This window comes from Carex rostrata, chromosome 6, assembly GCF_964058835.1.
Source record: "Carex rostrata chromosome 6, lpCarRost1.2, whole genome shotgun sequence".
NCBI classification, from domain to species: domain Eukaryota; kingdom Viridiplantae; phylum Streptophyta; class Magnoliopsida; order Poales; family Cyperaceae; genus Carex; species Carex rostrata.
Window position 1 is genome coordinate 13940671 of NC_135923.1, and position 27505 is coordinate 13968175.

Consider the following 27505-nt stretch of genomic DNA (forward strand, 5'->3'; position numbering starts at 1 on the left):
CCATGACAAGAATTGCGTTTCTCCATAATGGATGTCAAACATTTAAATCTTAAACTCATCCTTGTATTCTTCTATTATGGGAAAACATTATGAGATGTAGCCATGTGGGGAGGAATTACAGGTCCTGAAATTTCAATATCAACCATCAATTTAATTTTTTCAGTGCACATCACATCACATGAGGTGCCTGAGGTGCAAACGAAACATCTGGACCGTTCTTTTAGCTTGGGTTAAATATCAAACCAGATCCCCTACAGTCCAAATAAAAACCGAATTGAGTTGGTTCTGAATGGAATTAATCTGAACCGTAGTATATAATATTCAAATTAGGTACATGGGAACATAGACAGAGACAGACTAATGCATGCCATTTTGTTCTTGATGATCGAGATCCCAAATGCATAATTGGACGATTCAAGAAAAAGTCAAAAAGTATGATTACCCTATTTAGAGATGTCAGATTAGGAAAGCATGAATTAGTCTACTAAATACTGGAACTTTATTAGTGCCATAGGGAAGCATCTATGTCTATGTTACTCGGATACTTCGTAATAGATCCCGTACCATCGGAAGAATTGAGCAATTGACAGATTTATTATTTGCATTTACCCTTGTATTGACGGATTGAGCAATCGACAAATATATTAAAGCTACAACCCATAGGGAGCCCGGGAGGGCCATACCGTTGACCAAAGTCAAAAAAGTTGCCATTTGCCATTTAGAGGCATAAACGTACAGAGCTCCATGACTCCATTCCATTATTACCACAACTGGATATATTATTTTATTGCCGCGTTAAGACTTAAAAAATAATCATGGAGGTATCAAAGGAAAAGGAGATTCCTTTTCGCATAAACTCAATGGACATTATTATATTATATTAGGTACTCGAAGGAGCTAATGCAACAGGGAGAGCATTTAGTTTTGGGCAAGTACTGTAGCAATAACTACTCCTCAAACTCAAAGCAAATCCATTAAACCTCTCTAAAATTAATCTTCATCGGTAGTCGATCCAACTAAAGCACAAAGCCGCCATAAAAAATAATATCCACTTTTAAGAGCAAATTGTGCTGGAATTGCGAATCGGCGCGATAAAGGTATATTTAGTTTAGGGGGAATTTCATATATCCCCTCAAAAACTTCAATATTACGTATTTCCCCCTCAAAAAACTATAATAACATATTTACCCTTCAAAAGATGAGAAACTCACATATTTACCCAAAATCACTAAACTAGTCAAATTTAATACTTAAAATTAAATAAACAATAGTAATTAATGAAATAGGATCATTTTACCCCTCTTCTTTCTATCTTCTCTCTACCCATATGCTCCAATTTCTAGCGCCAAAACAGATGCTCCCAAAATTTATGCCGCCAAATCCTTTCCCCTCTCTCTCGCTATAAATTTCTCTTCTCCTCTCACAGAAACTTCTTCTCCAAAGAAAATCTGGAGCCTCGCCCCTCTCGCATATGGCATCGTCGCCCCAATCTTCGCTTGTTCCGAGCCTCTATGATATAGCATCAGACTTGAACGGCCAATCTTTATTTGCTCCGTACAATACCGATTATGTAGACTTGGTTGCGAGCGATCCCTCGAGACCTAGATGAGAGAACATGCCTAATTCGCCTACTATCGAGTAAGTACTAATTTAGGTTTTCATTTCTCTGATAAGCGCCCTGTCCCTCTCTGATATCAGCATTTTTTTTGTTATTTGAGTAATTTCATCAATTTCCCTTGTAGCCGTTGAAACTTAGTAAGTAATTTCATCTATTTTCTTTGTATCCCTTGTATCCGTTGAAACTTGACATGCATGAAATTTGGGGTTGAATTCAAACTGCAAGCAATTCTATGGGAGTATAATTGACTAGTACTTCTTCGTAACTAAAAATAAAAACTGAGAAAAAAATATGGAATTTGAGTCGCACATAAGGTGTTTGTGAAAATGTCCAATAGAAATTGTAATAAGAAGGGGTTAGCATTACAGTGGAAAATTAAATCCATACACTTGCAAATGAGTACTTTTGGAGCACATGGGAATACCGCACCAGTCTGTGCTTCAGCGGGTTGGTATATAGAGAATGTACATAATGTACTTCCAGTTTTATGAAGGTTTGTGTTAAAAAAAGTATAAGATAGAAAAAAAACTTAGTTTTTCTTTGATTAAGCCTCAAACTCTGCAATTTGTTTTTAGTTTTTTCAACTAATTTTAGTCGTGTGCTTGATTGGAATTAAATTTGTAAAAAATCAGTTTCAGTTTGGCCAACTTGGGCTCCAAATCATCTAGGCAAATCACTTTGAAGTTTGGTATATGGGTCTATAATTACTGAATTTGTTTGCAGCTATATACGAGTTAATACACACTAAATCTGTAGTTTGAGATGGTGCAGTTATTCTTTCAAACTTCAAAGTGAATAACTTTGTCTTTTATACCAATTAACTCCATACACTTGCAAATTATCAAGTTTCTGGTTTTTATCAACGTAGATACCTATATATACAGGTTTATTGTCTTCTTTGAAATTTAGTTGTTGGTTCAAGTTTATTAAATCCATATACTCTGATGTTTATTGTTTTTGGTTATTTTTAGGCAAATTTCATCGAAGTATAAACTAAAATTGAAATATGGAGGTTTCTTTCGATCAATCAAGAACTCTTGTAGGAAAAAATATTGTTTTGACTCTCAGAAAAGCATATATATGGAGAGTTGTTCGTACAATTTGAATGACCTAACGAGACACATGGAGATGATGATTCAGACTATTGCCCCTCTGAAGAAAGCTATCATAGCCGTTATAGTACTGATAGTGAAAATGAGTTGCCTAATTACGAAGGTGAAACTTGTGAAGATAGCAAGAAAAATTCAACAATAGAAGTAAACTCAAAGTTTCCAAATGTGGTTGCATTTAGAAGGGATCTAAATCATCATGCATTGATGAATGAGTTCCAGTACTTTATTGAGAAAAGTGAGCCAACACGATTTATAGCAAGATGTGCAAGTAGAGAGTGTGAATGGCGGATTCATGCCTCTATCCTACAAGATGGTGTTACTTTTGAAGTAAGTACTTAATGTATCAAGTTTTCGTAGTTTTTGTATTGTGGATGTTTTTTTTTTTGACTAATATTATTTTTCAATCTCTTGTTTTTTTCATTTGCATAGGTTAGAAGATTGATTGATAAACATTCATGTACACAAAGTAACAAATGTGGTAATAAGTTTGCCACTCAAGGATGGATTACTAGTGTAGTTGTTGATAAGTTAAATATGATGGGTTGTCTCTGTTGCCGAGCTCAAAAGATGGCTAATGAAGAATTACAATGTTGACGTGCCTTACATGAGAGTTTTTAGAGGAAAATAGCAAGCTTATACCGATATGTATGGTAAGTGGGAGGACTCTTTTATGAAGATGGATGATTTCAAAGAGGAATTGCAACGAAGAAATCCAGAAAGTGTCGTGGACATTGACTTTGAGACAAAAGATGGAAAGAAGCATTTTCAATGATTTTTTATTTCACTAGCAGCTTGCTCCAAGGGATTTCTATTGGGTTGTCGACCTTACCTTGGCCTTGATGCTTGTCATCTAAAAGGAAAGTTTAATGGTGTCTTAGCGGCAGCCACGGGCATTGATGGTAACAATTGCATGTATCCAATAGCTTACGGCGTGCTTGAATCGGAGAATACAGAATCATGGGCATGGTTTCTTAGGGAACTACAAAGAGCTATTGGAACACCAAATGGTCTTGTTATCTCATCTGACACGCAAAAAGAGTTAGAAGCAGCTATCGGATTAGTTTATCCTAGTGTCGAGCACAGAGAATGCATGAGGCACTTGTACAGCAATTTCAAGAAACAATTTCGTGGTGATTTTTTCAGAAATAACATGTGGGATGCAGCAAAAACCTATTGTCTGAGTGAGCATGACAGATTACTAGATGAAATCGCTAAAAAGCGGTCAGATGCAATTACATTTCTTAATGAGAACCACAAGAAGATATGGAGTCGAAGCAAGTTTGGTACAACAGCGAAGTGATGATGTTTGATTGTTTAATAGTTGTGATGTCTACTAATTTTGATTGTGATTATAATTGTCAATACTTGCATTTTGTATGTTTAAAACTTGCTGGTATTGCAATGATGCTTTTGGAACATACATAGTAGTAGATATTTTTAGGTTATTTTACTTTTTGCTACTTTGAAATAGCTTATGGTTGGTTATATGAAATGTTATATGAAATCTACTAAAATATAGTTTATAAGAAATTGGTTGTTTTGACTTATATATGTTGAAAAGAAATGTGTTGTATTGTATTTTATATGTATATTGTTTACTGGTATAACTTGAAAAAAAAATAGCCATTTTCAGATTTATTTCCTAAGCATATTCAGTTTACAAGCCATTGAGTTGACTCGGACTCAACTATTTGTATAGGCATTTATTTCCTAAGCATTTTCAGATTCTATTTGTATAGGCAGAGTTGACTTGGAGTCAACTCCACTGAGTTTACAAGCCATGCATATTCAGTCATCGTCATCTAGTTTTTTTTATTAAAATTCATTTTGGCGCATCTGTTTTGGCACATCTGTTTTGGCATTAGAAATTGGAGCATTGTTTTGGCGCTAGAAATTGGAGCAGATAGGTAAAGAGAAGATAGAAAGAAGAGAGGGGTAAAATGGTCCTATTTCATTAATTACTATTGTTTATTTAATTTTAAGTATTAAATTTGACTGGTTTAGTGATTTTGGATAAATATGTGAGTTTTTCATCTTTTGAAGGGTAAATATGTTATTATAGTTTTTTGAGGGGAAATACGTAATATTGAAGTTTTTGAGGGGGATATATGAAATTTCCCCTTTAGTTTATTTCTAGTTTCCAAGTTTAAAGTTGAACCCTTCAATAAACAAAAACCTCTTTTTTTGAAAAGTAAGACCAGCGTCCATCTCTTTCAGCCAAGTCTACGCGACGTACTTTACAAGGAGGAATGACGAGTTCAACCCGGATAACAGCGCTTCTCTCTTTCCATCTGAGAAAACTGTTTGCTTGAGGAGAATTTCAGGGAGCAATTGTTTAGATTTTTTACTTGAGGTAGGTTTGTTGTTTCTAACGATGAGTCTTTTAGTTTCAGGTTTTCGAGTTGAGTATTTTTTTTTTGGTCTGGGATTTGGATCCATGAGTGTAATTGTAGCCTTTTGTTTTCTGACTCTTGGGGTTTCTGGTTAAAATAACTCTCATGGGTTTAATTAGAATTTACTCAATTTTCAGGTTTAATGGGATTTTGTGGAGTTATGTTTCTTCACCTCAATTTCTTCCTCCCACCCAACAAATAAATAAAAGGAAACAAAAGGGTAAATGCTCTTCTTAATTTTGAAAGAATGAAAAAAGCTTTTTTTTGTCAGAATTTTTTGCATTAGAAAATTTCACCCAATAAACATTTTATTCTTCCAAATTTCCACAGAATTCTAACAATTATGAATGCTTTACCTTCGCAGAACATAATAAACTCTCTGAAAACTCAGAAGAAGTGATTGAATTGAAGAATGCCAAGCCGAGTTCTCGTAACAATTATTGGAGTAAGTGGAGGTGTTGTAGTCGGGATTTCTATAGCCATTGGTGTGTTCTACCTCATAAGATACTACAAAAAGAGGCCCAATTTGAAGAGACGAATCAGTATTACGTCTACAACTCCCATCCGTGTGAACGGAGAGAATTCTGTGAGTGTGGATTCTAGTGTGGCGATGTCAGATGATTTGGAATTTGGGGATGAGAATCAGAGCCAGAACCGGAAACAGTTTTGGGGTGGGAGAGGGAAGCGGAGTAGAGATGTGGGGAAGCCTCTCTCTGTTTCAGGAATCCCAAGATATCATTATAAGTAAGCTTAGCAATATTTCTTAATTAATATTTTAGATAATAATGCAGGACATGTTGGTTGATCCAAATGCAAACACAAGCCAATAAACAATTAATGAAATAACTTTGTAAATCACACTACAAATTTCCAATTTGTTTATCAAAACACAAGTCAGTTTTGCAATGAACTAAGTAGTTTTGTTGGGAAATATGTGGACTATGATGAAAGAGTACAAAAGCACAAAGAACATAATCACAATAAAGAAATAAAATTTTGGGTGTTTGTTGTTCCCTTTGAAATGTTTTTTTGAAACCCCATTCTCTTTGAAATGTTAATGATGATGATTGGTCAAGTTAGGCTTATTTATTTGGACTTAGACTAGAATGCTTTATAAAGCACGGATTGTCCCGTGATTTACATCGAATCTCGATTTTTAAAGTTCAAACGATCAATTCTGTTTAGCATGATCTCTATATGAAAATCTCTTTGGAGACCAAATTTTACATTTTTTTTAACTATTTTGTTTAATTCTGCATTTTATTGTAATATAAATGAAATGCTGGGATTGGAGTTTGGGGGGGTGGGGTTGGTTGGGGGTGTTGATATACAATAATACCTAACAAATTTAAGAAGAATGGTTTGAAAGTTCAAAAGTAGTACTGTATTTAACGGATAGCCACACTGACGTGTGCCTGGTGGAATTGCAAGTCTTGGCTTATATGTGAAATTACAAAATTATATCAGCATAAATGACTATGTTTATCTACATAGGGATATCCAGAAAGCCACACAGAACTTCACAACCGTTTTGGGACAGGGGTCTTTTGGCCCAGTTTATAAAGCAGTGATGCTGACAGGAGAAGTAGTTGCCGTAAAAGTACTTGCAAGTGACTCGAAACAAGGCGAGAGAGAGTTCCAAACAGAGGTATGCTCCTACTTTTTCTGAGGGGTGAAGTCCAGCACTTGTATAAACCAACTACATCCTGTTTTTATTGTTCTTCTTTTGACTGTGGTATTCTCTCAATTTGGGGGTGAACTGAATCTAGCTTTAGTTAAATTGCTCAATTGTGAGTTAGTCAATTTACAAACTTAGAATAAGCTAGCTTTAGTTAAATTGCTCAATTGTGAGTTTGTCAATTTACAAACTTAGAATAAGCTCTACCTGAGGCTTAATTGCCCTATGAGAGTCCTAATTGTTTTGATTGAGCATTTGTAAGAACTGGTACATGGCGTACCACACCGATAATGGATGCTTAGTAGTGTAACAGTGTATTTCATCCATGATTAACTTGTTGAACTAACAAATAAGTTGAATATTTTTAATGTTCCAAATGCATCAAATGCTATAAAAAGCTTTAGTAATAAGAGGTCCTTCACTACTGATTATTTCTTTATATGACATCCTGCTGACATGTTTCTTTTATTAAAATGGTTGCTTTCTTTTTATTTTACAGGTAGCATTGCTGAGTAGATTGCATCATAGGAATCTTGTGAATTTAGTGGGATATTGTGTAGATAAAGGCCAGCGGATACTTATTTATGAGTTCATGAGCAATGGCAGTTTGGCAAGCCGCTTATACAGTAAGTTAATCATCCCATACCAGTCATTTCCTGTATTAGTGGTACTTTCTTCTTGTCTACTGGGCAACTGGTTCTGGCCAAACATTCCAAAACAACGACAAGAATTAGCAATTTAGCATAATACCAGCTAGATACCATTTTTAATAAATTGTTGGTTTTGCTTTTCAGGTGAAAATAATCAGAAATTTTTGAGCTGGGAACAAAGGCTGCAAATAGCCAATGATATTTCTCATGGTATCGAATACCTTCATGAAGGGGTATGGCATACCAGTTTTGGTTTCATTAAAAATAATTATAAGTTTATCGAATTATAAGGCTGCCTTTAAATATTTTGGAAAAGCTACTCAAATTATTGTTTCATTTGAGTAGAATAGACGTGCACCCTCTTTTCAAAGGGTTTTTTTTTTTTTTACAATTTTTGAAACCTAAAGGTGCTTTTCATGATGTTGATAACATCATTGGTGTGTGTATGTGTGTTTATTTATATCAGATCTGTTAGCTATCCTTAGTTATAAACCTTAGCTTAATTTTGTAGGCAGTGCCACCCGTCATTCACAGAGATTTAAAATCAGCTAATATCCTCTTGGACAGATCTATGAGGGCTAAGGTATTACAGCTTGATATTAAATCAACATTTATTTGAACATAAATGGGAAAATTTAAGACTGAATTTTAATAGATACATTGCCCCTTGCCAGTAAATATTAATGTACCAAGACAAATTAACCAAAGAGTGTCCTTTTTTGTTTCTCTTTTATTGCTGAACTAAAGTTTAATTTGGTCAAACACCTCAAAACCAAAGTAGAGAAAGAAAAGCCTGGCAAGAATAATTTTTTAACTGTTCTCATTGAAGGTTGCTGATTTTGGGCTATCCAAGGAAGAAGTATTCGACGGGCGAAAATCAGGCTTGAAAGGCACATATGGTTACATGGATCCAGATTATATGTCTACAAATAAGTTCACTAAAAAGAGCGATATATATAGTTTTGGGATTATATTGTTTGAGCTTATAACTGTGATTAATCCTCAGCAGGGTCTACTGGACTATATTAATGTTGTAAGTTCCCTTATTGTTGTTCAGTATTTCCGTAAGATTTTTTAAGTGGATTACATCAAAATTAATTCACAAGATACCAAAAGGACTGTCATGCAATCCAATGTAATTCTGGGAGTAATAATATACCATTAACTTCACAATCCAAAAGGACAAAATGATGAGAAATAGTATTGAAACCGCTAAGAAACAATATTTTGGTACCACGATTGAAAAATAATTACGGTATTGGTTTTCGACTTTATTCTGATTATGAAGTCATCTTATAATTGTTATCATTATCATTATCATTATCATTATCTAAATTAGTTACGAGGTAGGAGGAAAAAGAAAAGATCAGAAATGCAGGCACTCAATTAAAATAAATAAAACATTATGTTTAAATTGAGAAGAAAAGAAAAAATCTAGTTGCATACTGACTATGGTTCAACTAGGATAGGTATTAGGATGAGGCATAATTGTACGATTAATTTGAATATTAAGTATATTTAAAAAAAATATCTGAGAAAAGTATAGAAAAAGAAACATATTTTGGGAAAATTCTCAGGGTGAGGCATAATTTTGTATTTTGGATCTTAAGTATATTTGCATAATTATATTGTCTCTCTTAAATCAGATGTTTTCTAAAATGTTTCTGTACAAGGCTTCTTTAGGTGGAGACGGGAAACCCGACTGGAGCGAAATACTTGACCAAAATCTCTTAGGTGAAAGCAATCCCGAAGAGGTACGGCAGCTTGCTGATGTGGCACATCGATGCTTGCACAAGCTGCCAAAAAGGCGCCCCTCCATTTCTGACATCACCCAGGCTATTTCCAGAATAAGACAAAGGCGGTTAAGAAAAGATGCAAGTATTTTTTCGAGAACTGATACTTCAGGGGTTTTGCGGGCAATTGAGTTGCAGCAAGTGGAGCTCTCAAATATCACAAGCATGAAGGAGATGCATGGAACTGCATTAGGAGCTTAAATGAATTGTAAATAAGATCGTCCTCCTTTTCTTATTTTTTATTTTTGTAGATGGTCTGGTGTAAGCATGGATCATGAATATATGATGTATATTTCGAGCTCAAAATCTATTTAATCTGAGTTAGCCTGATGTATTTGTCGGATTGGATGCTCCACGTGGAAAATTGATTATGTTTCAGATATACTGGTGTTGGCTTTACAAACTTTTGATTTTGTGTTATGTGATAACATTATATTTGTAATTGTCATTGGTTCTTTATTATTCTGACACAAACCTGATTTTCAGTTTTTCTTTCTGATATTGAACTCATTGCTCGGGGGATCCGTGAAGAGTTGAAAACCTCAATCGGACCGTTTAATCTAAATCAGGTGGCTGTTTAAGACTTGATCTAAGTGTCTGCTTGTAATATGAAGGATCGGATAGAATTGTGTCATTATTCAAAGTAACAGTAGCAGCATATATATATGTCTAGGGATTCGGTTTCAACAGTAGGAAACTTACAAATTTTTGACAGATAAAGATAGTTATATAGTCTAATTTCTATTTAGATTGTTTGATCTGAAATAAATAACGCAAATTTACAAGCATCAATGGACCAGCCAATGAGATTCATGGGCCTTGGTTTCTACTTTCTACCCGGTATTCACGGGAGCACTGACCTAAATTTTGTTTTATTTATTTTTGTAATTACTCTTCTCTTCTGTTATCTTTCGGAAAGTAAAACTGCAGTAATAGTAAAATTTCTTGGGAAACCGTCAAATTTGTCAGTTTGACCGCAAGTAAAAAAATTGTTATTTTTTTTATTTAAATAACATTCAATCATTTAGATCCTGTTCGGCCTCTAATTGAGAATGGACATGGTGCGGTTCGGTCTCTAATTGAGAATGGACATGGTGCGGCTGAACAGAGCCTTAGCTTGCATAATGCATGTAGTCTTGTAACAAGATTATAATAAAAGATTAATTCAGAAAGATTTGAAATATATAATTCGATATAACAATGATAAAAATATGAAAATAGTATCCTTATTATTATAAAATAATCAATATACTATAATATTTATATTTTTACGAAATAAACAAAGATTCATAATGTCCATGAATAATTTGAAATAAATAGCATGTTGTTCGTACAATTTGTCAAATTTTTCGAAAAAAATCAGAGACCTGTTTGAAAAAAATAATGATTATATGACATACGTATTATTCAACAACTTCATTACTATGTTTTCATGGTAGATCAGTTCTAGAGGCCATAGCATAGTAATTAGACCATAGTGATTCAAAATTCAAATCTCAATATACAAATTAACTGATTAATTACGATTGGAGAACTGGATCCAAATCTCAATATATACTAACTGAATTAAGATTGGAGAACTGAAGGATGAAACAAAGCAGTGCATATAGACTAGCTAGTAATAAAATAAAGGTTTTTAGTCACATACTTGTCAAAACTTTGAATTTTCTATTTTATTCATAAAAAAATTGAAATATTTCATTTTCCTCGTTAAAACTAGAGTAAATTGCCGAATACCATCCCAGCTTTCAAAACTTTCAATATATATATGCCCATCAAAACAACTTATTTTTCCATTAAACTCAATATTATTTCTAATATCCATTTTCTTCATATAATATATATAACAGGTTTCAAAACTTTTAGTGCCACAACGTGTTTTACAATTAGAATACAAGCAATTCAGAATCCGTAAATTCAAAATAAAATAGTAAAGAAATTTAAATCTTACACAGTTATGAAGTGCAAGCATCTTTAGGCGAAGCATTAATATTGATCTTTAATGGTTTTTCTCATATCTGGTGATGGAGACCTTCAACGTTTTCTTTACTTCTCTCTTTCAATAAAATAATGGACGAAACGTTTTCAGAATGAGATCCCTCAAAATCAGTAACACATAAAACGCTTCCAAATGCGATCCCTTAAAATAAGTGGGTGAAAAAATGTTTTTGGAATGGGATCTGTCCAAATAGAGAAGAGGTCTTTTATATATTCTGAGAGAACCTTTGGGACCAGTATATTTATTAATAGTAATCTGAATTTTTCCATCAAAAATTTAGATGTCTTTTCATTAATTCTTTAAATAAAATTGGTGCACAATAATAACATAGATCACATAATAAAATAAAGCTAACAGCTAGATCATGGTTGATAATGCAATAAAATAAAGAGATAAAATGTGAACTCTTATATCATAAAAGAGTGATAATATATCTTATCTTTTTTACTTTATTTATCTGACTTTCTACGGAGATAACTTGATCATGTTTGGTAATGCAATAATAAAATGGGGAGAAAATTAATAGATATAACTCCTAATCATAAAAAAGCGATGATATTTCTTATCTTTTTCCTCTAATTTTGTGACTTTCTGGAAAAATAACTAAATCATGTTTGGCATGCAAGTGATAACAAAAATGAAGAGATAAAGAGATAACTCTTCTCTCATTAAAGAATGATGATATTGTTTGTTCTTGTACATTGTTTTTTTTTTCAAACATGGAGTCTTTGTATGATCCTTAATAATATTTCTTATGGTGTTTCTCTCACCATAATAGTCATTGATTTTTTCATGTCTGAAATTTGAACAATTGATCTGATAAATGACAAAATGGTTAAAAATACATTAATATATGAAATACATCTCCATTTATATATTAAGCACTTAGATGTCTTGATCCGCCAACGACTGTGAATAAAAGATGAAATTTCATATTGAATCTAAATTTATTTAGACACATATCACACATAATTGATTGTCAAATACTTAATTTTTCAGATTGGTCATGATTTATTTCTGTTTTTTAAATGTCATTTAATTTTCTTTTGGATTAATTGATAATTGATTGGTTATTTATAGGAACTTAGTAGGTTCTACACAAAGTAATAAAATCTATTTTAAACAACCTTTCAATAAAATGTACTAATTCATTGATAATTTTTGGATTGCAGAATTTAAACAACCGATCAATTTTAATCTGACGCTAAGTAATAAATACCTTTAGACACATTTTATTATGTATCATTTATATATCACAGAAGGATACTATCGATTTTAAAAAAATATTATTGTATCTTCATACGTATAGAATTTACCTTGGAAACATATAATTCTTTACATATTTAAAACTACAAAAAAGACGATGCGTGATTTTTTTTTAATATCAAATTTATATGAATGAATGATGTCTAAAAGATACTTTTTTAAAACGTTTGGTAGATCTATAATAATTTCACAAGTTATTTCTCTTATATTCGTCTAAAATAACAAATTAACAAATTAAGTTTATTGGATGTTCATTTTTATGTCAGAATATCAAAGTAAAATATTTTCATGAATCTACATACTTAATATAAGAGAGATGTTAGTTTGTATGAGAATTTTTTTTGTTATCTTATAATATGTTTATAAAATATTTTCATTTTTATAATATGTCTCCGTTGTAATATTGCATTAGTTCGATACCAGTAACAAATTATATATCTCTAAGTTGCAATTAATGTTATTGCCAGATTAATTTACAAAATTAAAAATAACTAATTTAATTTTAAATTCGCAATAGTAAATATTGGATTTAATGCTCATTAATTAGTTTCTATATAGTGAAAAAAGCATCATAACATTACCGTTATATATATTTAAATAATGCATATTTTCTAAATAATGCATATTTTCACCTCCTCAGAGTCACTATAGCTCATAAAATTAGTACAATCTACACAAGGACGCACGATCGAGTCTTCGCCATTGTTCTCCTTATATTTCTCAGCAAATTTTAAAAATTCTTCAGCACCTCACCAATATTCAATAGTGGTGCGTGGTATTCCATACATCCAATGTTGCCGATCCATCTGTAATTGTCACAATTAATGAATTGCAAGATGTTAGAGTTAAAAATTGATGAGTTTAGGGCTTACATAGGGCTGGTGCACAATCCTAACCCACTCTTTGAATACTTTGTCTCAGTGGTGAACACAAATCAACAGATTTAACATTTAAGAAAAATTCGACATCATTTCCCCCCTGTTCCCCAAGTACGCGTAAGAATCAATCATATCCGTTTGGACATGAAATTCAATACGTACTCGTGGGAACAATAAGGAGAAATGATATCGAATTTTTTTTAAATACCAAATCCGTTGATTTGTGATCACATCCTAAATGAGACAAAGCATTCAAAAAGCAGTCCCAAAATGGGAACTATTCAAAATTAATCCCTATCGGATTAATTTTGAATGGGCATATGACCTAAAGGCATACTAATATATGTTCGGTATTATTTGGTTGATACAATACTACTCACCAAATGTATATATAGATTTATTCAATCTATATATACATATATAATAAACTACTCACCGAATGGCTAATATAACATTAGTGTCATTTTAGTCTATATAACACCAACTCCAAAACCTATCAAATTGAGTTCAAATGGTGAATCCAAACCATTCAAACCGATCTACTTCATTAGTTGTGTGTTTACATGTAAAATTTACAAGTTTTTGAGTTTATTTGGTATCAAGTCAAGTGGTCAAATGTGCAAATTTTTAAGTTAATTTTAATACATTCATTTTTCAATTTTTTTTACCGCTTGATTTAATACTAAAATAACTCGAAAATATAAAAAGTTTGCATGTAAACGCATCACTCATAAAGTAAATTAATTTGAACGGTTTGGATTCACCATTTGAACTTGATTTGATAGGTTTTGGAGTTGGTGTTATATAAACTGAAATGACACTGATGTTATATTAGCCATACTCACTATCTATATAACAAAGTAATAATTTAAATTAATATTTAACATGCATGTAATTAAATTATTTAAATTGAGAATAATATTTACTAACCATATCAAGTGGAGGGAGCGTAAAAATCCAAAATAGCAGAGAAACACTAAAGGAAGAGTGGAAATTCACGTGAAGAGATGATGGAGAGAGTGAAGCGGATCGATATTTTGAAAAAAACAAAATGCACTACAAGTTTCATAAATTTAGATCAATTTCAACAATTTACGAAACATTTCACAAATAAGAATCAAAGAACAAGTTGTTACCCGAGTTTACACCAGATGGAGTGGAGAAACAATGGAGAGAGTTGAAACAGTGAAATTTCGCGTAGCTTTCTGAACAGATCAATTGAGAGAGAGAGAAAGAGGCAGCTAGGGTTTTAACATTGTACCTGTTACATACAACACCGGTTAATAATAATAAATCGGTGCTAAATGTCTAACAGACAACACCGGTTTATTTGCACAAACTGGTGCTAAATATACAACACCGGTTATTTAAAAAACAGGTGCTAAATGTCTAACATACAACACCGGTTAATAATAATAAATCGGTGCTGGATATTTAGCACCGGTTTTTAGAAATAAACCGGTGTTGTATGTCAGACATTTAGCACCGGTTGTAAGTTTAACCGCTGCTAAGATACATACAGAACCGGTTTTGTCAAATCCGGTGTTGTTTGACCGGTGCAGATTTGAAACTCTGTAGTAGTGGCCATACCAACAGATTTTTTCAGATAACTATTCCTTGAATTACCTGCATGCACCAGCTGTTAAAAGAAATAAAAAGAAAATGAAGGAAATCATCACTGACAGATTAAACCCAACCAACAAGCAGTGAAGTCATTTTGTTCATTAGCAATTACTTCAACACATAATTAAGAACACAAAATAGAGAACAACACACACAACTGATACATGAGACCTCGACATGTACGAACGACGCCTCCTAAGACAACCATACTGATAGACACCCCCAAACTTCATCCCTGTAAAATCCCCCTCTCCCTTTAATTTCTCTTACCGCCGATCCAAAAACATCAAACCCTAAAATCTACTTGCCCAGAATTTAGACTAAGTACCACACAACTCTAACACATAGCATAAGAGCATGCATGCATTTGCAATTTGCATGCTTGCAGTTTGTCCCTGATTAATTACTTGAAATTATCATAGTTAGAACTATCATGATGATTATCAAGGTTGCTCATAAGTGGCAGGGTATGTGGAGTGCTTGGACCATCGGTCCCACAATCGCCGTCTTCATGCGCTCCTTGCCCTCTGTAGTACCCATCAGGCATCCCGTTTTCTCCAAAAAACACATACTGATGATGTGGCGGTGGCACCTGAGTTGCCCCTGGGTACGCATGCTGCGGCATGACATGTGCCATCATTGGACCAGTAGCCATCTGATGCCTGTGTTTCAGGAGAGTGAGTGGTTCGCCACGGATAGACCCGCGTTGGTCCCCTTCAAATTCACGGTACCTCGACAAGTACACAGACAGCGGCTCAAGGTAATCATCGAAGCCAAGCTTGCTCATGGCCCAGAGCACGTCCTCAGCCGTGATGGTTTTGCGTTGCTCCCTTTGGCACCTGTCGTTGGCCTCACCGGTGACAAAGCTGATGTACTCTGATACACACTCCTGAATGGTCTCCTTTGCATCGTCAGATATCTTGGCGTGAGGAGGGAGCACACGTCGCATGATCCGAATCACATTGGCTATCGGCATGAACCGGTCTTGCTCCCGGATCCCCCCCTGGGCTTGGCCTTGGCCTTCAGTCGGCATGGCCTGGTCACGCTCTGACGGGTTTGAGCAGTTCATACCAGCTTGATGTGACTTTGGTCGAAACGGTGGTAATGGTATATGGAGCCTGTAATGTGTTATATATGGTGGTTTAAAAAGAATTGTTCTTTTAGTGGAAAATAAATGCAAATTTATGTTGACGCACTGAGGAAGAGAGGAGAGAGTGGAGAGGCGTTGTATATAGAGAGAACAAAACCAGTTAAATGCACCGTCGTGTTTTCGCGTCCATGAGGGACACGTGGCACAATATCCTGGAGGCCACCTACTGGCTTGAAACTTGGCACCAAGTAATTGACGGTCAAACCATGACGAGGGATTATTTGTGGCGGTTGGTAGGTAAACAAGCGTGTACCTCTAAACTCTTTTTTTTTTTTGTACATATTTAAACCACTTCCTTATATTATAAGAAAATTAAAAATACTAGACAGATTTTCTTTCAAAAAATCAAGCATATAATTGAATCTAATACCGAACGATTTTAATTTTCGATTTGTTGCTTACACATTGACAGGATATATACATGCTGCTATAACATTGCCAATATATTATACATATATTTAAATTAAAAATAAAAGAATTTAGGAATTTTAAAATATATACGGAAAGATGAAATGCATTTAGAAATATGGAACCTACAGAAAATGAAGACTATATATATGTAGAGAAGTCACATGTATGCGCAACTATAATTAGAAAAGTCTCTTTTTCTTTTGACCGAAATGATATTTCGGTCCCAACCATTTTTATAGATTTCGAGAAAAAATACATTGAAAAATTGTAAAAATATATGAGACCAAATACCATTTCAGTCCAAAAAAAAAAAAATTCGGATCCAAAACTTATGGTTTTTATAAAAAATAAAAGTATGGTTTCATAAAAATATTTTTTCTAATTATGGTTTATAAAAAAAAATTCTTGGAAATTTGCTCTGTTTATCTTAGATTTATAAAATGGATAGTTGAGTTCACATCAACCGCCACAGTTACGATAATCAATGTATTATGCTTTATAATCATCTGATTCAAATGGCTGTGATATCAAAAGGGAAAATATGCTCATAAAATATAACCGCGTTTGATTTAAATCGAACAATTCAAATTACATGTCGTAAATTCCTTCTATGAGAACTACGGCAGCGATAAGCAGGAACATAATATAAAGGGAACTAAGATCAGAGATGCTTACAAGAAAGCTCGAGGTTACTGAATTCAACTATATTCTATTTTCCAAAAAAAAAAAAAAATTTAGGAATTTAGAACCGAGAATTATGGTTTTTTAGCAAGCTTAGAAATAACTGTTTAGAACAGAGAGGTTCTAATTTGGAGGGAATGATGTTGGCGCATATTTACAAAAAAAAAAAAAGCAAACCGCTTTCAGCACTCACTAGTATTCTAAATAGCGCACTATAATGCTTTTGGATCCTAAACGCTAAGATATGGTATCAAAACACACTATTTGAGCTACAGACGCTATAGCAGTAATAGCAGTCTGCTATAGCGCATAGCGTGTAGTGCAAATAGCGCGCGCTATGCAACATTAGCTGTTTTTTTTTTTTTTTTTTTCAATTTATATGGACTTTAAATAAAGTCTCAGATTGAATTTTAACTGTGATTTTTTTTTTGCTATTGACGTAGTAAGCTTTATATTAAACTATTAATTATTAAATGAGAGATTCATCAAACGAAATCAAATAAGGAAGCTTTAGCGCGCTATACAACATGAGCTTTTTTTTTTCTTTTCAATTTATATGGGTTTTAAATAAAGGCTCAGATTGAATATATTAAGATATTTCTTGAAGTAACAAAATGATAATTACTATATGGTAGTTTGAATATTGTGAATAGATTAAGATAGTTAATTATTCCATGATGTCTAAGTTATTTTAAAATTTAAATTAAAAAAAGATAGATTATGTCACGATGCTGGATATATTTTGAATAGAAAAATATTTATGATAATATTTACTATGGATATTTTGAGTCACAATTTGAACTTTGTATTGGTTCAATATAAATATTATAATTTTTTAATTAATTTGATGTTATTTATTGTTCTATGAGACTTAGATAATGTTGATATTTAGTACAAATATATGATATAATTTTTATAAAAATACAAAAACGTTATGTAGCATAGCTTTCGCTATAACGACGCTATTCGCTATAGCTTTTTTTGTAGGTTTTCCGTTATGACACGATAAACGTTATTTAGAACCTTAGTACTCAGACAAAAAATTGTACAAAAATCTAGAAACTGATTCCTACAACACACAAGTACAACAACAACTACAACCACCTTAAAAGTTTCTTTAAAACTTCTTTTCCATTTTGTTTTTCACTTTACTTTCTTTACAAACTCTTTAAAACTTTATATTCTGCATTTATTTATGTAATAATTGGACCTTGTACTAAAGGCACATTTGATGTCAATTATTAATGAGTGCGTTTCAATCAGTGAGAATAGAGTTAATTTTGAGTTAGCTCCATTATTTTTAAATCTTGGTGATTCAAACAAAAATTAGCAAATTGAGTTAACTCAAAAATAGCTCTATTCTACTAATTATAGAAATGATGAGTTACAGAGCTAGTGAAGTTTGTAATATTAATAAAATATTTGATTCCTCTCAATTAGAGTTAGTCTAAGTATTAAACTAGTATTAAATAAAAAATTATTAGTATTAAATATAATATAATATTATATTAGATTAGTTTTGAATAAAATATTAGTTTAAATATTAATTGTAATATAATATTAATTTAAAAATAGATTAGTATTAAATAAATATAATATTAAATTAGGTTAATATTAAATAAAATGTTAGATTAAATATTATATTGTAGTCATTTTAATATTTAATATAATATGATATAAGTTGAAATATTAGATTAATATTAAATAAATATAATATTAGGATAGATTAGTATTAAATAAAATATTAGATTAAATATAATATAATATAATATTAGTTTAAATGTTAAATTTAATATAATATTAGTTTAAATATTAAATGTAATATTATGTTAATTTAAATATTATATTAGTATTAAATAACTATAATATCAAATTAGATTAATATTTAATAAAATATTAATTTAAATATTTATTGTAATATAATGTTAGTGTAAATGTTAAGTGTTGAATGTAATATAATATTAGTTTTAATATTAAATTAGTATTAAATAAATATAAACTAGCACTTATCAAAATTATTCAGAGAGGCATTAAACTATCTTTATTTACTTTATTTAAAAATATTTTAGTACAATATTAAACTATCTCAAATCTATATCTAAGTTAATATTTTTACTAATGCAAATCCAAATTTATTTAATTTTGACCGTTTCAAGATCTAGTTAATATCTTTTATCATTTTGGCAGAATTTTTATTCAGAACTTATATTTTTATTTAATTGATAAATATTATGTATATATATAGTTTTAATTCAATGTTGATTCCATTTTTTTCTTAATCAGAGTAGTCTTTAAAATTAGAAATAAAAAAAATACTCCTTTACATAAAAATTAAGTCAATGTTGATTGGTTGAATTTCTTTTTTTTTTAAATACCTAATAAATATCCATCTAATGTCCAATAAATATATATTTTCTCCATATATACTTTTTCTTATTTAAATAGGTGAATAATTAAATAAAAATACATGTTTTATAATAAATCAAGATTTTTCACAACTAATCCCACGGTACAACTGAAGACTCATTTTAGCACATTTCCGTAATCAATCCGTATTCGTAGGTTTTCGCTTTTTTAAAAGTGAATTTCCATACCATCAAATCTCATCTCACATACTCTAAAAAAAAAAAAAGTTTACCAGGTTTCATTCCGTAGATTCCTTGCATTTCTTTTGGGCTCATCTGACACCGGGCTGATTCGATCTCTCTTTTTTTTTTGAACAAAGCCGGGCAGAGGCTGCCAGGTTTAATTTATTAAAAAGAAGAACAGGTTACACCATGCAGGGCCTCTGAGGCCCATAAATCAAACAATGCCATGTAAGGCCATGCACGTCGCTATCTAAGTTACCATACTACCTGTGCCATCAACCAGTTTCCTGTAACCTAAAGAAAAGAAAATAAAATTAAGGAGGTAGATCAGCCATTGTTCTTGGTGATCTCTTCACTTTACACCACAGTTGTCTCTCCAGAGGGTTGCTTCACATATAATCCATTGTGCGACCAGATCAGATGAATAGTGTTTTCCTTCAAAAACCTTTCTATTTCTCAGTCTCCAAATGAACCAGCAGATAGCTGAAAAAAGGACCTGCCACTTATTTTTCAAGTTCACCGTTTGTTTGAAATGACTATATGAATTCCTCCATATGTCTTGAGTTGAATTCCCCTGAACCATGAGACTGCAGCCAGTTGCATTGCACACCTTGTTCCAAATATCCACGGAATAAGGGCATTGGAAGAGGAGGTGCACCCCAGATTCTAAGACACCAGAGTCGCACATGGGGCAATCATAAGTTTCACAATTGAAGTTCCTTCTTAACATGACGTCTCTAGTTAACAGCCTGTCCTTCAAAAGCAGGTAGATGAATATCTTCACCGATGGAGGGATGCAGAATCTCCAAGTATCCTGGAATTCCCAACCGAGTAGGCCTCCACCGATGATTGTTTTGTATGCCGAAGCCGCACTGTATCGGGCATTGGCAGCAAACCGCCAATGTAACTCATCAGGTAGCTCTGTTAGGACTGGAAAAGGGGTGGATTCATGGTGGGCTGTCATTCCAATGACTCTCGCCTGGTGTAAGGATAATGCCTGACTTACTTGTCTGGAACCCGTGGCAGCAAGTTGTTCTGAGCCCCATCTATCAAACCAGTAGGAGATGTGTTTACCATCTCCAACTGACCACTCAGTTGCCCAATCGAAAAAGTGCTTTAATGCCAGTAGCTGTCCCCAAAAGAAAGATCCCGTACCCGACCACAGCATAGGGCCTGCATTGAAGTTTCCTCTCCAACGAATGCGCCTAATAACCATGGTCCACATGGAGTCCTGTTCTTTATATCCTTTCCACCACCATCGTAGAAGCAACGATGTGTTCCTTAGTTGCAAATCTGCCAACCCCATGCCCCCCGCTGACTTTGGGAGGCAAACAAGACCCCAATTGCATAGGGAAATGCCCTTCTTCGTGTTTGTGGACTTTCCCCACAGGAAATCTCTCCTTGCTCTATCGATTCGCTTAATAACCCATACCGGGAGCTTGAAACAGATCATGTAGTAAGTTGGGATAGAGGATAGTACCGTGTGTACCAATTCAAGTCGTCCCCCCCTACTTAATAGCTTAGATTGCCATCCCTCCAACCTCTTTTCCACCCTTTCAATCATTGGCAAAAAATCTCTCTTTACCGGGGCTTTGACCGTAAGTGGCATCCCTAGGTAGGTGATAGGAAAATCGGTTTGGGTAAAGCCTATGATAGCTTTTACCCAGTCCATATTTACCTCTGGAATGTTCAATGGAATGAAAGTGCTTTTCCTGTAATTCACCTGTAAACCAGAAGCCTTGGTAAATAAGCGCAATATGATCTTGAACGAGATCAGTGAAGTAATGTTAGCATTTGCAATCAAAGCCGTGTCATCAGCATATTGAAGTGCCATAAGCGAATCATGAATTTTATCAGAGAGGGGGAAATGTGTTAGTTGGCTTGTGATATGCACCAATCTCTGAAAAACATCTGCAGCCACATTGAAAAGCATTGGCGAGAGCGGGTCTCCTTGACGGAGACCCCTCTTGTGAGGGAAAGGTTCAGAGGAGTCTCCATTTATTAGAATCCTGGAAGATGAAGTGGTCCAGATGCATTGTATCCAAGAGATCCATCTCTCAGGGAAACCACGAGCCCTCATTACCCTAACCAAAAATTCCCATTCGATCGAGTCGAAGGCTTTCTTGAAGTCTATTTTCGCGAAGACTGCCGGTTGTCCCTCATGAACAATATGGTGCAACAACTCGCGTGTTGTGACAAAGTTTTCAGAGATCTGTCTCCCTTGAATGAAAGCCGTTTGATTGGCGGAAATCAATCCCGGCAATTCAGCACGAAGCCTATTGGATAACACTTTCGTGATAAGTTTTGGTATAAGGTTGACAATGCTTATAGGCCGGAAATCGGCAGTGGTAGTTGGCATGTCAGTTTTCGGAATGAGTATTATGTTTGCTTCATTGAAAGGATCAAGGTTGAGGTTATGGGCATAGAACTGTTGCATTAAGTGCCAGATGGAATGTTGTAACTCATTCCAATATGTTTTTAGGAATTCGTTAGGTAATCCGTCCGGACCGGATGCTTTATTGTTTGCTAGTTGTGTCACAGCCGTGGTTAATTCCTCCATTGTAAACGGGCTCTGTAAACCTTCCAGATTCGGGTTTGTCGGGTACAATGTGCTGATATCAAATTGAAGTGTTGGCTGAGACTCTCCCATTATTTGTTTCATGGATTGCACAAACACCTCCTTTATTTGATCCTTGTCAGTTATTAGGATGCCCCCATGCTGAACCTCATGGACTAAGTTCCTTCTAAGCCTTGAGGAAGCAAAGGCATGGAAGAACCTAGTGTTGCTATCTCCCTGTGCTAGCCAGTTGCATCTGGACCTTTGTTTCCACTTTAATTCTATGTTGTTGGCCAACATGAATGCCCTCTCCCTTATTTTAAGCCTCAGTGCGAACTCATGTGGCAACAGGTCCCTTCTTTCCTCTATGCGGTCAAAGAACAAAATAGATTTTTTACAAAATTCCAACTGCTCTTCCATGTGACCAAAGGCTTCTCTTTGCCATAACTGAAGTGCCTTGTGTAGTATGGTTGTTCTCTGGTGAAAAGTTTGTAATGGGTCCTGTGAAAGGCTAGGCTGAGACCATAAGCTATGCACCATCATCTTGGGTTGGTGGTATTTCAACCAGAATAGCTCCAATCTACTCTTCCTTGGTCTTTGCGGCAATCCTTTACAAGTTAGTACCATGGGGATGTGATCAGATACAATGTTCTCCAATGCTTCTAGGGTTATGACGGGATAAGCCTGTGACCAATCTGGTGTAAGAAAAACCCTATCCAGTTTGGAAAAAGATGGTGCCGGGCGCCTACTGGACCATGTGTAAAGCCGGTTCTGCAGGGGGATGTCCAATACCCCGGCGTGAGCAATGAAATGATTGAATCTCTCCATTAGTGCAAATACCGGTTGCATTGACGACCGGTCTGTAAGCCATCGCACCAGATTAAAGTCTCCGGCAAGGATCCACGGTGTATGGGTTAGAGCCGAGGTGTAGTATAGTTGTTGTATAAACCCCGGCTTTAGAGAATCCAATGTCGGGCCATAAGCATTTGTGACAAGAAATTCTTCCCCTGAACCGACATGCCTGAGCAGCACTGTAACCGTGTGGCGTGTTGACCATGAGTTCAAAGGTACATAAGACCTTCTCCATGCAATAAGGATGCCCCCGGCAGAGTTTATTGCTGAATTAAAAACGACCTCATAACTGAAAAAGGAAGGAAGAAAACGCAAAATGTAAGCAAGATTAAATTGATTGCACTTGGTTTCTTGAAATAAAACGACATCACATCTAGCATTCTTGATCACATTGCGAACCACTCTACATTTCTCATCACTTCCTAAACCCCTGACATTCCACGAAAGAAATTTAAATTTTTTGTCTAACATGATTAAACTGAGAACACTACGACTTGATGATTAGCAAAAAGCTAGATCATCTCTTCATCTGATTCCAGGTCTTCCCCAGAATTGAAATCTATATCAGGTCCTTCATGGGAAGGCCCGGCCTCATCTTCAAACTGATGTTCTAACTCCATCTCTCTGTCCTGAATTAGCAACTGAGCTCCTTCAGATTCACGCTGAAGATTGTCCTCATGTAGGGCCTGCTCGACATCCCCAATCTGAAACCCGCAGCCCTTCGCTATGTCCTCGCATAGCCCGTATTCCACGCTGACCTCAAAGAGGCCTCCTTTGTTGAAGGATACCTCAGCCCGCCGGGTTGCTTCCTTCATTTGAACCCTGGACTTTGCGCAGGCCTTTTGGGATGATTTCTTGAAAGCCACGTGTTTTGGAGTGAAGGTAATTCCTTTTTTGGGCTTTTGGGCTTTTGGGCCTGTTTTGTCTTAGCAGGATCCTCCAGTGTGTTATGGCCCGATTTGGGTGCACGTGCTCTCCTTTTAGAAGCTTCCTGATTGTCCTTTTGTGTGAGTTGTCTCCTGGGCACTGTTTTCTGTTGTCCTTCTCCTGACTTCTGGGCGAGGGAATCAAATCGCACGGACTGACAGGCCCCAGCGATAGGCGGTGCTTCTATTACGTCTTTTCTGGGGGAAGACCGTTTGAGGATTGTGATTGGCTGATTGATTTCCTGCGGCTTTATCCGTTTGGTTTTCTGTGGCACCGGGTCAGCCCTGAGAGTAACTGGACCCGCCTTAGCATAGGTTGTGACCGGGATCTCCGGTGTTGGGTTTGTCTGTTGCGTAGTGGTTTCTTGTGGCAGCCCCTGTGTAAGCTGATGTGGGAAGGCACCTGAAGATTGACCCGATCCCCGTCTCCTTTCTTCATGGAGATCAGCAAGGAGGCTTACCTGAGAGAGAGTGATCACCGGTTTGTTAGCCGATGTCAGTACTTCCCTTACTTCTTCCGGAATATCATCCGGGCTGAGATCCTTACACAGTAGCTCGAGCACCTTCCTTGAGACCGGAATTAGACCCTCTGTCACCTCTTTTTCTTTTCCCTTTGGCTGCAGGGGTTTGGAGAATTTTGGCTGGTGTTTGGGGAGGTCCGCCGGGGAGTATAAGGGGGATCTGATCCAGTTCTTGGTTTGGATGTAGACAGGAAATTCTAGCCCTCCTGCATACATGTCAACCGTCTCCGGTATGCGCTCAAGCCTGTCTATTGCTACAGCCACCGTCCAGTTGGAAAGGTTCGGGGGTTCCTCCTGTGGAACTGTACCTAGGTAGATACCAAATGTACTAACGAGGCCCGCAATGTCTTTTTCTCGGCGAAGGAGAGGAGGAACATTGGTCAGGAATAGGAGGGCTTTGTATTCCGGCAACACCAGCCGAGCCCCATCCAGAGGTGACCACGGCTGGAATGAGAACCCAGCATCCCAAAGTTCTGGTGTAGTCTGGTTGATGAAGGTCTCCGGGGCTATGCCAGCCGGTAAAACAATGAGAAAACGTCCTTCTCCTAGCACCCCAATGGAGATATCGCACTCCTGGACGAGCTGAGTTCTCTTAGCAAAGCTTGCAACATCCTTCAGCTTGAAACCCAACTCGTGGCCATGGGTGTCAAAGACAACCGCATTGTTGAGCCTTGCAATCTCCTAGACGAATGCCGGGTCCCGGTCAGCGTAGTAGGCTAGCTTCTTAGGGCGGTTGGCCGGCATTGTTGGACCACTGAGAGGACATGGCTTAAGTAGGAGGTCCTCCATTGGGTTGTTGGGGTTCATCTTGGGAGGTTGCTGACCTGCCTTGTCTGACCAGTAAGGTAGGGCCGCCGGGTTTAGCATTTTGGTGTTGCACCTGAAGCCGGTATGCCCCTCGCCCCAGCATTTACCGCAGCGCATGGGGTTTCTACACACCGCTGAACTATGACCGTTTCGACAGCACCTGAAGCACCTTCCACGCCATTCGGTGTATTGTGCCGATGGTGGAAAACGCAGCCGGGTCGGGCTGTGAGGAGAGATGTAGAAGGTAGGCTGTTGATGGCGAGGGGAGAGAGGAGGGGAAGGGGTAGTCATTGCTTGGTGGTTAGGTTTTGGTTGCCGTGGTTGAGGAAGAGAGTTTTTCTGTAGAGGTTTTGGTTGCCGTGGTTGAGGGGGTTGGGATCTGGTAATGTGGCTATATAGAGGTTTGGTGTGGTATGGGATGTAGGTTGAAATCGTCGGTAAGGGTAGGGAGGTTGTGGCGCCGCTTGAAGGAGAACCTTTTTTTCTTCTCTGGACAAGCTGCCATTCGCTCTCCATCTCTCTTTTTCGTTATTGCCAGGCCTTGATTCGATCTCTCTTAAAAGTTAAAACCCCCCTCTAAAATCGACTTTTAATTGACCGATATAAAGATTCGAGATGAAGATTGAAGAAGAAATGGTTTTATTGCTTTTACTCAAACTTTATGTGTACAGTTTGGAGTCTATTTAATTATAAGAGAATGTATATGTAGGAGTGTGTCAGTGTCTGATCTAAGTAACAGTAACTGACTACGACTTAATCATTCTGCATTCAATTACAATTCAGTTACACTTACAACACAATTAACCAGTGACAACAACTGGAGATGTCCAGTTATTCCTTGACATGACCATTTTTTATGTTCCAGAAAATTAGCTTGATCTAGTCCCTGACTATTTTCCTTAATGGATGTAAGTCCTTGATTTTTTATATAAGGTCCATCAATAGTATAATGATTATTCAACTAGCTCACTAAACTTTTTGTATTCATTGAATAAAATTAGCTAATAGCAACTCTGTTGTAGGAGCATTGTGCAACTTGCTCTTTATTTCTATATAAATTTCATTATTATTCGCTACATTACATAAATTGTTGAATTCGTATTAAAAATTTCAGCGACCTATTGAACTGCCAAAAGTCCATAAGTTTGATTAGATAATATGCAATGTGAGGTATTTTGATTCAATAAAAAAGTTTGGGATCGATTTCATCGAATTAAATGGAATATGTAGTTGAAGGACTAATATCAAACTTCTTTTTTATTTTAATTTTTATGGGGTTGTAGATGTGTAGTCATGAACAAATTGATGGTCTTCCTGTAAAACGGAGTTCCAAGTGAAAAAAAAAAAATTATTGTCTTGGTTTGAATGAAAGTGTCAAATATTTCTTATATAAAAGTAAAACGCATCTCTGCAATGTACCGTATTAAAACTATTTGGTATTACCATTCTGGCCAAACTCTACTACATATATATGTTTAATTGTAGACTAATTAACGTGTGAGATTAAGAATATAATATATATAAAGATAATAAGCTATTATCAATCTATCTTAAAATAATATAAATCTTTTTTTTTTATCAAGACTCTTATTATTAGATATAAAAATTATCTTCTTATCGTTCCAATTTATTCTACAAGCACAATCTATATATTTTTATTTTGTTATTATATTGTTTATTATTTTATGTTTCAGCAAGCTCTCATACTTAATAGTGAACAACACATTCATCATTATTAAACATGACTGCTATTTTCATTAGTATCTTTAAGATTGTTTTTTTTATAAAATATTTTTTTTTCCAATCCAAACTCTCTCAAACAAAAAAAAAATTCTTAAAATAATATCATTCTGAGTCTCCTAATTTCATCCGACATTTGTATTTCAACTTCTCCAAAAACTATATTGTTTCAAATTTTGGAAATATAACAATTCGGATAATTTGATTTGCAAAAGCAAACTACAAAAATCAAGTTTGGAAAACGTGAATAGCAATAATTTTG

General features: G+C 35.1%; 2 protein-coding genes and 1 pseudogene across 4 annotated transcripts; 2 read left to right on the forward strand and 1 right to left on the reverse strand.

Annotated features, from left to right (window-relative positions):
• Positions 1 to 976: 976 nt before the first annotated feature.
• On the forward strand, positions 977 to 9626 carry CRLK2 (Protein kinase superfamily protein). 3 transcript variants are annotated; one of them, XM_078303978.1, is made up of 10 exons: positions 977 to 1097; positions 4948 to 5083; positions 5261 to 5343; positions 5488 to 5867; positions 6618 to 6771; positions 7301 to 7427; positions 7596 to 7684; positions 7963 to 8034; positions 8281 to 8484; positions 9125 to 9626. In XM_078303978.1, exons 4-10 carry the CDS (start codon positions 5536 to 5538, stop codon positions 9443 to 9445), a joined length of 1299 nt encoding a protein of 432 aa, XP_078160104.1. In that variant the 5' UTR covers positions 977 to 1097; positions 4948 to 5083; positions 5261 to 5343; positions 5488 to 5535; the 3' UTR covers positions 9446 to 9626. The 3 variants fall into 3 exon arrangements, with proteins under 3 accessions (XP_078160104.1, XP_078160103.1, XP_078160105.1); XM_078303977.1 differs by lacking the exon at positions 977 to 1097 and having other exon boundaries at positions 4854 to 5083; XM_078303979.1 differs by lacking the exons at positions 977 to 1097; positions 5261 to 5343 and having other exon boundaries at positions 4857 to 5083.
• LOC144555650 (uncharacterized) lies at positions 2090 to 4030 on the forward strand. Its single transcript, XM_078304051.1, has 4 exons — positions 2090 to 2111; positions 2759 to 3057; positions 3160 to 3271; positions 3522 to 4030. The coding sequence occupies exons 1-4, from the start codon at positions 2090 to 2092 to the stop codon at positions 4028 to 4030; spliced, it is 942 nt and encodes a 313-aa protein (XP_078160177.1).
• Positions 9627 to 15332: 5706 nt separating the features above from the next.
• Positions 15333 to 16205, reverse strand: LOC144555932 (nuclear transcription factor Y subunit B-6 pseudogene; annotated as a pseudogene).
• Between the last annotated feature and the right edge of the window lie 11300 nt (positions 16206 to 27505).